General features: G+C 41.2%; 1 protein-coding gene across 1 annotated transcript; it reads right to left on the bottom strand.

Annotated features, from left to right (window-relative positions):
* Positions 1 to 8,095: 8,095 nt before the first annotated feature.
* On the bottom strand, positions 8,096 to 13,682 carry LOC123460773 (zinc finger protein 300-like). Its single transcript, XM_045149987.1, has 3 exons — positions 13,587 to 13,682; positions 11,384 to 11,476; positions 8,096 to 8,691 (listed from the first exon to the last, which is right to left on the bottom strand). Exons 1-3 carry the CDS (start codon positions 13,651 to 13,653, stop codon positions 8,234 to 8,236), a joined length of 618 nt encoding a protein of 205 aa, XP_045005922.1. The 5' UTR covers positions 13,654 to 13,682; the 3' UTR covers positions 8,096 to 8,233.
* Between the last annotated feature and the right edge of the window lie 1,898 nt (positions 13,683 to 15,580).

The following is a 15,580-nucleotide window of genomic DNA, read 5'->3' as shown; positions in this document are numbered from 1 at the left end:
GAAACCCCAGTAGACAAAGGCACACGTGGGGGACAGGCTCCGTAAGTCTTGAAGGCAGCTGGGTGTGGGCAAAGGACACACCTCCTACTTGTGAGGGGCAAATCCAGCTGTTCCAGGACCACATTGACCAGGAACCAACAACTGCTGAGAAGGCCGCCCATGCTTCATCTGCATAGTTCCTCCATCTCCCATTAACTACAGGTTTTCTTCCTGAGGAACCAGGCTCAGGTCCTGGTTCCACTACGTGCCACACTGCTAAGGGCTCCATCAACTGGCCCCAGGTCCCATCCCCTACTCAGGAGACAAATAGGAAAACAGTTGGTGTAGTAGTTTGAATGGATGTCCCTCAATTGATCCAGGAGTTTATTAAAGTGCTTGAAATTTCCTGGGGTTCCTGAAATGTGCTTGCTTGCTTTTGGTGGTGGTTTTTCTCTTGGCGGGCCTATGAAACGGGGCCCAGGTTCTTCTGTCATTACAGAACTCTGTAAACTTCAATAAATTCCCTTCCTCCATAACTATGCCTGGTTTGGAAGTCCATTCCAGCAACTGAAGCTGTCTGCTACAGTTAATGAGAAGAGCAAGTGCTTCTCAGTCCATGTCTACCAAGGGGATCCCTGGAAACAGTAGGTATGGGACCCAGTGAGTCAAATGCAGGGCATGCACTATATATTCAGGTACCACTCTGCCTCCCCTTGCGCCCCTCTCTCAAAGAGGGCACATGGGGAGGGCATCCATCAGCAGTGTACGCTCAGTGGCTGGAACAGTAGCTCACAAAGGTACATCAGGGAAGTGTGAACAGACTCAAAGGCAATGGGCACAGGTTGTCCCAAGGCCTGACCCACAGGAAGTACAGTGCCCCAGGCAGGTACTTACTTGTGAGAAGAACAGAGGCCTCCCACATCTCCTGAGGAAACCAGGCAAGGCAGTGGCTTTCACAGCCTGGAGACACAGCCATCTAAGCTCCTCTTTTCCAGCCACAGGTTGATTCCCCAGAGATGGACTTAGCTCTTGCTGCCCTCTAGGCTGGGTGTGTGATCTGCCTTCTGCTCTGAGGCACAAGAGGTTCCATCCACACCCACTGAAGAGTTCCACAGAGCCTGGTAGTTTTTTTTTTTTTTGAGGTACAGTATCACTCTAGCTCATTCATCTACCCTGATGCTATAATATAATGTCTTATTCAAATAAAATACTATCTTCTTCAGATCACAGAGGATGTTATGAACTGAGCTACAGTTTCCAAGTACAAGGCACCCCAAGGGCATGGAAGGAATAAGCCATAAGAGCTCGAACATTGAATAATGCATATTCATTTCTCTTAGATGATATTTATTCTCTAGGAAATGAGATGTCCAGAGATATAGAGAGGGGCACAATAGAACTGAATTAAAACCCAAGATTTTAGTTCTATCCAAAGATTTAACATGTACAAGGTAGAAACACACTATTCTATGAAGGGAGTTAAATCCCTATGGCTCCACCAAAAGCACCTAGGTAAAGCCACTGATTTCTTTGTTGTAGCTTCTATTATCACCTGCAAGCTTTGAGTGTCAGAAGTGTGTATTTCTCTTGGCTTTCAAAAATCAAGACATTGTGGGGCTGGAGAGATGGCTTAGCAGTTAAGGCACTTGCCTACAAAGCCAAAGGACCTCGGTTCAATTCCTCAGTACCCACCTAAGCCAGATGCACAAGGTGGAGCATGCACCTGGAGTTCATTCGCCGTGGCTGGAAGCCCTGGCACGACCATTCCCTCCTCTCTGCCTCTTTCCCCTCTCAAATAAATAAGTTAAAAATAAAACATTTTTTAAAAATCAAGACATTGTCATGTAGGATGTTAGTGCATAGGATTATATTTGAAGGCTGTTTTAAGTGCCACTGACCAGCACACAGCATTCTCACAATGTTGGAGCTAAGTTTCTTGACTCTTCACCACTCTACACAGCTCCTCATTGGTTGCAGTTAATAAGTCTTGGTGCATCTTTATAACTCTCTTAGTATCTGTGGCTGTATCTCTGGCACAATCTTAGCAAACCACAAGGTTTTGCCTTGCGGTTCTGGTAACAGTATCTCTACTACTAAGCTTGTCCACAATCTTCCAGCTTCTCCTGGCCACTTTGAAAATTGGAAGCCACATTTCAGTTATTGAGTTGTCTACAATTTTGCAATCAGCTCAGCCCTGTGAATCTTTGATAACTACCATTAGGTAATAAACCCATATGGATAAGGCTTCATTGGTTTCAAATGCTGCAAAATGAGAGTAAGTGCATTGGAGGCCTATCTCCTGAACTGGCCTTTTGAAAGTGAGACATGCTATTTATAGGCCCAGACACACTTGCTACTGGCTGTTATGGATTTAACAGCCAATACTTTCTCATCAGATGAAGGACTTATAGATCAAATGTCGTCAAGTTCATCTGGAATGGCTGAAAGTGGCATTATCCAGAAGACATCTTTAGCTTTTATGGCTGAAATAAAATCTCCAAGCTGTCACAGGTATTAAGAGTGAGTGGCTAAACAAGAGTCTCCAAAATCAAAGCCACAGTTGGAGCACTGACAATGGACAGCTGCAGAAGGTCCTGTGGTTTGAAAGGAGTCCCTTGAGAAATCTGTTCCTATAAGCAAGACTTCTTGGCGCATCTGGATATGAGGTGATTTCCCTTTGTGTGGTCTTGATATTGCTAAAATAAATGCATGATGAATGTATACATATATATTAATCAACACTTTATTGGCTGTTTTGGATATATTGTAGAAATGCCAATAAAAGCTGGGTGTGGTGGCACACGCTTTTAATCCCAGCACTCGAGAGGCAGAGGTAGGAGGATCATCATGAGTTCGAGGGCATCCTGAGACTACACAATGAATTCCAGGTCAGCTTGGACTAGAGTAAAACCCTACCTCACCCCCCCCCAAAAAAAGCTAATAAATATTTTTAAGCAACCAGATTAAAATTCTAGGATACATAAGCTATTATAGTTAAAAATATAAATGAGGTAGAATTATATATCATGCTGAAAATAATAGTGTACTTTGGGTTGAGAATGAAATAATATCCCTCACAGTCTGCTATTTTGACCGATTGCTCCTCAGTGTGGTACTACAATAGCTGATATAAGCTTTTCCAGATGTGGTCTAGTTGAATCTAGACTACTAGAGCTAATGCTCTGGAAGACTACATCTACCATCCAATCTCTTGTTTGCTGTTTGCTCCCTGTGTGTCATAATGGTAAGGAAATCCACTATAATACATTCTTGCCATGAGGGTATTCTGGCCGTAAGCATGAGGTCACGCAGGCAATAACTGGGTTCCCTGAAAAGATCCACAGCAAATACATCCACCCTTAAGGAGTTTTAGTCAGATATCTGGTCCTTCATAGAAAGACAAAACAAACCACAATATCTACCTATTTAACAGTAATTTGTTCATGCTAAGGTTTGCAATCAGGATGGCATATAGGGAGAGGCATGTACTGCAATCACTGACAGTCTCACCTCCAGTCACTGTATTTGTTAAACAAACAGTGCATGTGCTATGTATGCATACTTATGCTTTGTACCATTATAACAACACAAAGTGCCAATACACCCAACACATTTTTAGGGTGTTACATAAACTCTCACCTGTTGGGCAGAATAGTTGACTCTGTCCACTAGAGTCAATATGAATTACCATTTCCAATTATAACAAATTCTACAAGACACTGACTAATTAGGAATGTCATTATGTTAGTTTATTGGCAATTACATGTTATAATTGACAACACCATATTTAACTCCATTTGAAAACTGACATCCAGGGCTGAAAAGATGGCTTAGCAGTTAAGGTGTTTGCCTGTAAAGCATAGGGACCCAGGTTCAATTCTCAAGAACCCATCAAATGCACAGGGTGGTGCATTCATCTGGAGTTTGTCTGTGGTGGCTAAAAGCTCTGACATGCCTATTCTTTCTCTCTCTACTTACAAATAAACAAACTGTTTTTCTAAAAAGGAAAACTGACTGGTAGAAATGACTGAACCAAGAGCAGCTTGTGGGAAAAAGAGGTTTATTTTGGCTTATAGGCTCAAGGGGAAGCTCCACGATGGCAGGGGATAATGATGGCATGAGCAGTGGGTGGACATTGCCCGCTGACCCACATAAGGTGGACAACAGGAACAGGAGAATGTGCCAAACATTGGCAAGGGGACACTGGCTATAATACCCAGAAGTCTGCCCACAATACACTGCCTCCAGAAGGCATTAACTCCCAAATTTCCATCAGCTGGGAACCTAGCATTCAGAATAACTAAGTTTATAGGGGACACCTGAATCAAATCACCACACTAAATTACCATGTTCTTGCACAAGTTTTATGTATAAAAATTTGAGCTGGGTGTAGTGGCACATGCCTTTAAACCTAGCACTTGGGAGGCAGAGGTAGGAGAATAGTTGTGAGTTCAAGGCCACCCTGTGACTACATAGTGAATTCCAGGTCAGCCTGGGATAGAGCAAGGCCCTACTTCGAAAAAAAAAAAAAATTTAAAGCATTACCAAAAATGCTCACATACTGTTGAAATTTATGGTGACAATGCTTCTAGTTCAAGCACTCAAGAGGATTAAGTAGGACATCAACAGAACAGCAACAGCTACAATGAGTTCACAGATGGAATGGACTACTGACCAAGACTCTACCTCTAAAATAATTATGAGGGCTGGAGGGATAGCTCAGCGGTTAAGGTTTTTGATTATAAAGCCTAATTACCTAGGTTTGATTCCCCAGGACCCATGTACAGCCAAATGCACAAAGTGGCTGCTTACATCTGGAGTTCCCTTGGTGCACATATTTTCTCTTTCTCTAATAATAAAAGTACAAAAAAATAAACTTTCACTGAAAATGATCACAGCAATGCAAATGGAAAACAAAGCTTTATAATTTCTCCTCATAAATTCCTGAGCATAATTTTTATTTTTTTTCTTTTGGTTCTTGAGGTAGGGTCTCACTCTAGCCCAGGCTGACCTGGAATTCACTCTGTATTCTCAGGGTGGCCTCCAACTCACAGTGATCCTCCTTCCTCTGCCTCCCGAGTGCTGGGATTAAAGGCGTGTGCCACCATGCCTGGCTATGAGCATAATTTTCAAATTCAAAAGGATATGTAACAACTACTGAATCCCAAATACGTGCTGATTATATACAACACTAAAAAGTATACTGCCACTGATGAACAACCAGCCCAATTTTTTAAACATAACTCACCTTGGTGATATGATACCTGCTAATGTGTGAATGGGTTTTCCACAATTCTTACATTTATAGGATTTCTGGTAGAGATACTTGGAGCAGTCAGGTGAAATATGGCAGCCTATATTCCTACATTGTACTTTTATGCTGGATCACTTTTGGAGTGCTCTTGTGTTTCAATAACCATTCTGCAACATTTTCTTTTCCTTATGATGTGGGTTCTGTCATTAGTAAGGAACAATTATACTAGAATGTTTTCCTGGGCTAGAGAGATGGCTTAGCTGTTAAGTGCTTGCCTGTGAAGCCTAAGGACCCTGGTTTGAGGCTCAATACCCCAGGACCCACATTAGCCAGATGCACAAGGGGGCGCATGCATCTGGAGTTCGTTTGCAGTGGCTGGAGGCCCTGGCATGCCTGTTCTCACTCTCTCTCTGCCTTTCTGTGTCTGTCGCTCTCAAATAAATAAATAAATGCATGAACAAAAAAAATTTAGAATGTTTTCCTGTAATTTTTTAAAAAATTATTTATTTATTTATTTGAGAGCGACAGACACAGAGAGAAAGACAGATAGAGGGAGAGAGAGAGAGAATGGGCGCGCCAGGGCTTCCAGCCTCTGCAAACGAACTCCAGACACGTGCGCCCCCTTGTGCATCTGGCTAACGTGGGACCTGGGGAACCGAGCCTCGAATCGGGGTCCGTAGGCTTCACAGGCAAGCGCTTAACCGCTAAGCCATCTCTCCAGCCCTTTTCCTGTAATTTTGATGTGGTGTTTTGCTCTTATATAATATAGGGTTTACTTTCAGTGAATCTCCAGCACCAGTACCTAAAAGTGGGATGGAATCAAAAGCATGTACCATTGAATCTGGCTAAACTATTTGGTGTATATAATCATTTACCTGGTCAACTTTTAAGATACAGAATGAGACTTAAATTCTTTTTGAAAAATTTGCGATGTTATTTACTGTATTAGCTATTTTCTTGTTGCTGAGACAAAATACCCTACATCAGAAGCAGCTTAAGGAAAAAAAAAGTTTATATTGCCAAGGGGCAGTCATTATGACTGGAAAAACATACAGCAGGAAGCAGGAGCGATATATTTGGATCCATGGGAAGGAAATAGAGAAGGGACACTGAATCCTGAATGTTCACATATCTTTCTCTTCTTTGTACAGTCCAAATACCCAGCCTTGGTTTATGGTGGGTCCTTTCGTCTTGTTGCAGTTACATTCTTGCTACTGGGACAACACACATAAGCAGAGCAACATAAAGAAGATCGGCTTTATTTCAGACTTACAATTTTTGGAAGTTTTATCATGTTGGAGAAAGCTTGGTATAGCAGAGGGTAGGCATCACAAAGTATTACATAAGCTTGGAGGTAGCAGCAAGAGTGAGTTTGCTAGGCAATGCTGAGGTAGGGCTGGACTAACAAAACTCAGAAGTCTGCACCCAGTGATAAACCTCCTCCAGTAAGGATCTACCACTCAGATACCATACCAGCTGGGGATATGAGGCTTAATAACTGGCAGTCCTTAAATCCATGAGGTTTAAAAAATACTTACTTAATTTATTTGACAAAGAAATAGGAAGAGTGAGAGAATGGGTACACCAGGGCCTCCAGACACTGCAAATGCAATCTAGACGTGTGCACCCCCTTGCTCATCTGGCTAACGTGGGTCCCGGAGAATTGAACTTGGGTCCTTTGGCTTTGCAGGCAAATGTCTTAACTGTTAAGCCATCCCTTCAGCCCTCATGAGGTTTTTAAAAATATGTCTTCTGGGATAGAGAGATGGCTTAGATGTTAAGCACTTGCCTGTGAAGCCTATGGACACCATTTTGAGGCTCGATTCCTCAGGACCCACGTTAGCCAGATGCACAAGGGGGTGCACGCATCTGGAGCTCGTTTGCAGTGGCTGTAGGCCCTGGTGCACCCATTCTCTCTCTTTCTCTACCTCTTTCTCTCTGTCTTTCACTCTCAAGTAAATAAATAAATATTTTTTTAAAAAAACAAGTCTTCTGCATTCTACTAAGCTCTCACAGGATAAAGTGTATTTTTCACATTTAACACCCTCACCTTGTATGTGTTGTCTTATGTCAAGTTATAACTAGTCACAGTATTGTCACTTTTATTGCCAAGGTGTTCTAAGTTGCAGAAAAAATTGTCTTATATACAGTGTTGGAACTTTTGAGTGAAAACGTTTCTATATTTTGTACACTCATAGGGCTTGCACAGTTTATGTGTTCTGTCATGTTCAGTGAGGTATGACTTGCAATACAAAGATTTCCTTCATTCTGCATATTCATAAGGCTTATCACCAGTTTGAGTGCTCTGCTTCTGTTTGGACTTGGTGTAGAAACTTTTCCATACTCATATGTTGACTTTATGAGTTCTCTGATGCAGAGAGGTGCAACTTGAAGAAAGTTTTCCCACATTCACTACATTTGTATGATTAATCACATGTATGAGTTTTCTGAAGGAGAGTGAAGAGTGACTTCTGAAAGAAACCCCTTCCATACTCACTACAATCACATGGATTTTCACCTGTATGAGTTCTTGGATGTCTTCTGAGATTTGCCCTGCAGCAGAAATCTTTGCCACATTCATTCCATTCATATGGATTCTCACCTGTATGAGACCTCTGATGGATAGCATGTTTTGACCTGGAAAAGAAAGCTTTCCTACATTCACTACATTCCTACGCTTCTTCATTTTTTAAAAAATATTTTATTTATTTATTTGACATTGAGAGATGAGAGAAAGAGGGAGAGGGAGAGACAGAAAGAGGAAGAGAAATGAATGAATGAATGGGCACACCAGAGCCTCCAGCCACTGCAAACGAACTCCAGAGGCATGCGTCACCTTGTGCATCTGGCTTATGTGGGTCCTGGGGATTCAAGTCTTGGACTGGGGTCCTTAGGCTTCTCAGGCAAGCACTTAACCGCTAAGCCATTTCTCCAGCCTTGCTTCTTTATTTTTATGAATTCTCTGATGCAGAGTGAGGTATGACTTCTGGGAGAAAGCCATTAATATGGTTTCTCATTTATATGAGCTCTCTCATGCACAGTGAGTTTTGCCTTCTGGTGAAAAATTTTCCCACATTCTTTGCATTCATATGGCTTCACACCTGTGTGGGTTCTCTGATGCACAGTGAGTTTTGACTTAGTGGAAAAAGCTTTCCCACATTCATTACATTCATATGGCTTCTCACCTGTGTGGGTTCTCTGATGTACAGTGAGTGTGAACTTAGCGGAAAAAGCTTTCCCACATTCATTACACTCATATGGCTTCTCACCTGTGTGGGCTCTCTGATGCACAGTGAATGCTGACTTATAGTAGAAAGCCTTCCCACATTCATTACATTCATATGGCTTCTCACTTGTATGAATTTTTTGATTCTGAGTGAGGTGAGGCATGTGAAAGACAATCTTCTGGAGTGGTGTACGTTCATATGGCTTTGTTTGCTGTGAAATCTTTAGTACTGCTGAGAAACAAAATACTTATTATGTTCATTATCATAAACAGGGCATTTCCTCACTTATGCTTCCCAATATTTGGTCAGCTATTATCTTACTTTTATTTATTTGACAGAGAAAGAGATAGAGAATGGGCACGTATCAGGGCCTCCAGTCACTGCAAATGAACTCTAGACACGTGCGCCCCCTTTTACATCTGGCTAATCTGAGGAATCGAACCTGGGTCCTTTGGCTTTGCAGGCAAGTGCTTTAACAGCTACGCCATCCCTCCAGCCCCCTGATCAGGTATTATTTACTGAGAAAATATTTCTCACAATTATACTATTGCTACTCCCATTTTTGGTTAAAGAAGTTTCTCTTTTCCAATGGCGGTGAGCACTGGGATAATTCAAAACTAAAGAAAGAGCTGAGAAGTGATATTGGAATTATTCAGCACAAGTGAGACATTTCTATTCCTTACTCCAAGGCTCAGAGACCACTAAGGAAGAGGTGGTAGGAAGAATATAAGAGTCAAAGGAAGGGGAAGACTGCTTATAATGCTGTCACTCAAACAACAAGTAGTCTTGATATGCATGATCCCACATATAAGACCTACATAATAGGAGGAAAAATGATGACATCAAAATATAAGAATCTGGGGCTGGAGAGATGGTGTGGTGGTTTGATTCCGGTGTCCCCCATAAACTTAGGTGTTCTGAATGCTAGGTTCCCAGCTGATGGATATTTGGGAATTAATGCCTCCTGGAGGGAGTGTATTGTTGGGGGCGGGCTTAAGGGCTTTATAGCCAGGTTCCCCATGCCAGTTTTTGGCATACCCTCCTGTTGCTGTGGTCCACCTTCTGTTGGCCAGGGGGTGATGTCCACCCTCTGCTCATGTCATCGTTTTCCCCTGCCATCGTGGAGCTTCCCCTCGAGCCTGTAAGCCAAAATAAATCTCTTTTTCCCAGAAGCTACTCTTGGTTGGGTGATTTCTACCAGCAATGTGAACCGGACTGCAACAGATGGCTTAGTGGTTAAGCGCTTGCCTGTGAAGCCTAAAGACCCTGGTTCGAGGCTTGATTCCCCAGGACCCACCCTAGCCAGATGCACAAGGGGGTGCACACATCTGGAGTTCGTTTGCAGTGGCTAGAAGCCCTGGCGTGCCCACTCTCCTCTCTCTCTGCCTCTTTCTCTGTCTGTTGCTCTCAAATAAATAAAAAATTAAAAAAATGTAAGAGTCTAGTTTGAAAGAAGAGGTTCAATAGAGTAGGGATTTGGGAAGAAGAAAGGGGTGGTGGAAGGGGATTGATCATAGTCTACATATTTTTCTTAATTTCTTTGATCCATTTTATTTATTTGAGAGTGACAGACAGAGAGAGAAAGAGGCAGATAGAGAGAGGGAATGGGTGCACCAGGGCCTCCAGCCACTGCAAACGAATACCAGACCTGGGCGCCCCCTTGTGCATCTGGCTAACCTGGGTCAAACCGGGATGCTTAGGCTTCACAGGCAAGCGCTCAACCGCTAAGCCATCTCTCTAGCCCCATAGTCTATATTTATTGAAGTCAATAAAATTTTTTTAAATGTGCTTCTTGACATATCATGTTTTATATAATTAAGTGCAAAGTAAACAAAGGATTTCATAGTCAGACAGAACTTCATAAGATTTAATATTTCCCAAAGCCACAGATTTCTCCTGAGGCCAAGGATACTATTTTTTAGGCACAAGAGCTCTTTGAGAGCTTGTTTGGAGGTTCTAGCAGGGGAGTGCAGTCCTCCTGTATTTGGGAAGGTTATCCTCTTTGACCAAGCTCACACTTCAGGAGGGACGCACATGGAGTGGTGAGGAAAGAAGAGGACACCCGCCTAGCCAGCCAGATCAGCTGAATCAACCCTGGTGATCAGTGGGGTGACAGATGTCACAGCCAGATCGCCCTCACACCCGAGATGTTTGTATTGTTCAGTCTTACATTGTAGTTATGAATTTGGGATGTTTTTCACCTGGGAGAGGAGAACGGACTGTTTCCTACTTTTCAGTGCACTGTCATTCAGGTTTTACTTCCTGTTATATGTCCCGACATCTCATTTTCAATCCCTCATACATGTATATTTCAAATATTATATTACTTTTCAACTTGATTCCTCTCATGGACAATGTAGCATGGGGAAAACTTCTAATCTCTTATTTTATCCTGGAATTTCTGAAACTCTCTTTTCTCATTTTCTTATATATGCTACAGGTGAGTGCAACTATAACTACGTTGAATAGCCTCACTAGTGTACTGCTTTCCAACTTTGTATCACTACTGTAAGATGATCATCATGACTATACACTTAAATAAACACTTTCTTTCCTTAGTTCATTCCTTGTCAAGTATTTTATCATAGCAATGTAAAAGTAATTAATAGCACTATCATGTTAAATAAAAATAAAAGAGATGGACAAGTGATAAACTAGGTATAATATCTGACACATAATTATTTCCAAGAACAGCTACAGAGGGAATAAAGGTTTGAAAAGTCTAACAATATATGTTTTAATGGTAGAAATTGAGGTATGGGTTGACATAGAGAAAACTCTTTGGAAATTGCATAAACAGGTGTCTGATTCATAGTAACAAGTATCTTTATGATTCAAATAAAAGTTCATAAATAGAGCTTAACATGACCATTCTTGAGTTTTCATCTTGCTGAGCTCCTGTTCCCAGAATGCATTCACTTACCTGGAAGGCACTGAACTGACTCTCTTGCTACATTCCATGGTGCAAACCCATGCTCCAACTTGAAGTTCAACTCTGGTTTAGTCATGTAGGCCCCTGTAGATGGGAAATGTACAAATTGTGCCAATATGCCAAATCAGGTACACTCATGAAAGATGATAGCTCCATTTCAGGAACTGTGCTCTACTGGATGAACCACAAAGTTCTCTTAGAGAGGTTTTGCACTCTTAGTGTTCACTGAGTAGACTGTTGCCCTTAAGTGACATTAAGCTGTATGAAGTATGAAACAATGATTTTTTAGTTTTTAGTTTTTGAGGTAAGGTTTCATTGTAGTCCAGGCTGACCTGGAATTCATTATATAGTCTCAGGGTTGCCTCGAACACACAGTGATCCTCCTATCTTTGCCTCCCAAGTGCTGGGATTAAAGGCATGTGCCACCATAACTGGCTCAAAACAATGACTTTAAAAAATTAAGTAAATAAACGATGAGAGGAAACAATAAAATCAGAAAAACTGGGTTAGAGTAATAGCTTAGCAGTTAAGGCACTGGCCTAAAAAGACAAAGGACCCAGGTTCAGTTCTCCAGGACCCACATAAGCCAGATACACAGGTGGCACATGCATCTGGAGTTTTTTTTTTTTTTTTTTTTGCAGTGGCTGAAGGCCATGGTGCACCCATTCTCTCTCTCTCAAATAAAAATAAAGGCTGGAGGACTGGCTTAATGGCTAAGGCATTTGCCTGCAAAGCCAAAGGATCCTGGTTGGATTCCCCAGGACCCACATAAGTATAAGGTGGCACATGCATCTGGAGTTTGTTTGCAGTGGCTGGAGGCCCTGGCGTGCCCATACTCTCTCTCTCTCGGAAGAGCTCAAAAGAACTGAATAAAGAAAAACAAGAGCAAAAATGCTTCTCTAGCCTGGTGTGGTGTGCACACCTTTAATCCAGCACTTGGAGGCTGAGGAAGTATAACTGCTGTGAGTTTGAGGCCAGCCTGAGAATACATAGTGAATTCCAGGTCAGCCTGGGCTAGAGAGAGACTCTACCTTTAAAAATAAAACTGAAAAAAGCTTCACAGTTAAAATGATAAGTGATAAGGCAGAGGGAAAAAATTTGATAATTACTAACCACTTAAAACTACCTCAGCAAAGGCAGGTGTGGTGGCACATGCCTTTAATCCCAATACTTGGGAGGCAGAGATAGGAGGATGGCAGTGAGTTCAAGGACACCCTGAGACTATATAGTGAATACCAGGTCAGCCTGGGCTATAATGAAACCCTATCTTGAAAAACAAACAAAAACTCATCAAATTACAAAATTGAAAAAAAATGTAAGGATGGACCTTTTGATTTATAAGAACTGTCATTAAAAGACCAAAAAATTATGCTCGGTGTTATGGTCCATGCTTTAATCTCAGCACACAGGGGGCTGAGGAAAGAGGATTACTGTGAGTTTGAGGGCAGCCTGAGATAACATAGTGAGTTCTAGTTCAGCCTGGGTTAGAGCAAGACCCTACCTCAAAAAAACAAAGAGAGAGCTGGAGAGATGGCTTAGTGGTTAAGCGCTTGCCTGTGAAGCCTAAGGACTCTAGTTTGAGGCTCGATTCCCCAGGACCCATGTTAGCCAGATGCACAAGGGGGCACACGCATCTGGAGTTCGTTTGCAGTGGCTGGAAGCCGTGGTGCGCCCATTCTCTATCTATCTGCCTCTTTCTCTCTCTCTCTGTCACTCTCAAATAAATAAAAATGAACCAAAAATATTTTTTTGTTTATTTTTATTTACTTATTTGAAAGTGACAGACAAAGGGGCAGGTAGAGAGAGAGAATGGGCGCACCAGGGCCTCCAGCCACTGTAAACGAGCTCCAGATGCGTGTGCCCCCTTGTGCATCTGGCTAACGTGGGTCCTAGGGATTCGAGCCTTGAACCCGGGCCCTTAGGCATCACAGGCAAGCACTTAACCATTAAGCCATCTCTCTAGCCCCCAAAAATATTTTTAAAAAACCTAAAAAACAAGAAACAAAGAGAAACTGGTAGGTATGGTGGTGCAAGCCTTTAATCCCACACTTGGGAGGCAGAGGCAGAAAAATAGTTGTGAGTTCAAGGCCATCCTAAGACTACATAGCAAATTCAAGGTCAGCCTGGGCCATAGCAAGACTCCATCTCAAAAACCAACCAAAGAAAACAAAGAGAAAACACATTATAGACATACATGTTCCAGAGTAAAACAAATGAAGGAAATCCATGAACAAATTTTCTATCATGGGAGAGGAATCCATATAGAGGTCCAGTTAGCTCACAGGAAGTCCTAGAGATTCAAACAAATTCTTCTGTCACAAATAGAATTCTAAAATTCCAAGAGGAAAGCCCAAAGTCAGTTATATTTTAAAAAGAAACCCATTACAAGAAACTGGCAAATTCTCAGCTATAACCTCACAAATTAACATTACAGTGATTTTGAAATGACAAATTCCTCCATGAACATAAGGGAAAAAATTCTGAATGAAACACACACATATTTTTTCAAACAAGATAGGGCTGGAGAGATGGCTCAGCATGTAAGTGAGGTTTCTGTGCAATCATGAGGGCCTGAGGGGGGGTCTCAGAATGCCCAAGTTCAAATCTTCAGATGCCATATAAAACAGCTGTTTATGGCCCGTAACCCTAGTCCTGCAAGGGAACAGATACGTAAGAATATTCACAGCCCAGCAAATTGCAATCAGTAAAGGAGTCTCTGGCTTATAAGAACAAGATCATAGTGAAGAGCAATGGAGTGAGACACCTGATGTTCCACTGTGGCCACTGCATATGAGTGACCCATACCACAAGGAAGTGCCTGGTGTGTGGCAAGGAAATATACATGTACATATCACACACACACACACACAGAGGCAAAAATGATAAAAATTACACTATGATTACATGTTTCATAACAGGGATACAACATTCACTATGTGGAAATTCACATGTATAAATCACTGAATCTATATAATAAAATTTGTACCAATAGTGCAATAGGTACATAAGTCTCACATCTTCACAACACTCCTCAATAACAGGCTTAGAACTGCCTGCTGTGAGTTTTAGGCCAGCCTGGGCTACAGAGTGAGTTCTAGGATAACATCTAAGCTAGAGTGAGATGTTGCCTCAAAACAAAACCCTTTAAAAAAAAAGGTGCGATGAACAGAACGGAAGGAAATTACTATAGCTATTTCCTCTGGTTTTGAAATGCCTGTCACTATCTTAAAGCAAACCCTCTAATTACCTGCAAGAGCGCTTTTCTTATGATCATATCAAAGAAATCAAGACCTATACCAATAGTCAACTAGGCCTATTAATGGTAATGCAATGTCAACATTCCCTAAACAGACTGCTTAATTAAAATTCAGAGCAAAAAATTGACTAAGGTTTTGATAGCACAACTCAGATAGTGGTCTTTGTTCTCTAAATAATTCCAACAAGCTCATTTATTCATCAAGCTGGGATTGATGGAGTTTTTTTCCTTTGGACTACCAAATCCCTCCCTAATTGTGGTAAATTCATGTTTCTTTAGTTCTAAAAATGAAAATTATAGGATAAAAGTGAAATATGACAGACATAGAAAAAGCCTGCATGTTTTCATCATCCTTGCAAATTCAAGTTGACTTAACAGATGTAGAGAATAAAATAAAACAGGTAATTAAAATGTGGAAAAGTAAAAAAAAAAAAAAAAAATATATATATATATATATATATATATATATATGATGTGGAAAGGAAGTAGAAGAAAAAGGGATGGAGTGAGGATGGTTAGAATTTAATTGGGTGCATTTGGAAGAAAAAATTTCTTACACTCTCTAGTACAATGTTAAATATGTATGTGACAACCACTGAGTTAGTATTTCAAATCAGTAACAAGTTTTAAATGTTCTCAATACAAGTAATACTTGAGTTAACAGACTTATCAATTACATTCATCTGGTCATTACATATATGTATTCTGCAAAGCCATAATGTTCTATGTAAATGTGCCCTATTACAATGTGTCAGTTTAAAAGTACAGTATCAAAACAGTATTGAAAATTTGCAAAGCAATTACTTATAAGTATAATCCAAAAGAAAAGTAATTGCAACTCAGAGTTTTGGGGATGGTAAATGCACCCAAGAATAACAGGCTGTTGTCATTCTCCAGCATCACATACCTGTAGAGGTATGTGATGACACCTA

The sequence above is a fragment of the Jaculus jaculus genome, chromosome 5 (genome assembly GCF_020740685.1).
Source record: "Jaculus jaculus isolate mJacJac1 chromosome 5, mJacJac1.mat.Y.cur, whole genome shotgun sequence".
NCBI lineage: Eukaryota > Metazoa > Chordata > Mammalia > Rodentia > Dipodidae > Jaculus > Jaculus jaculus.
Note: the sequence above shows the minus strand (reverse complement) of the source record. Positions and strands in the feature narration are given on the sequence as shown.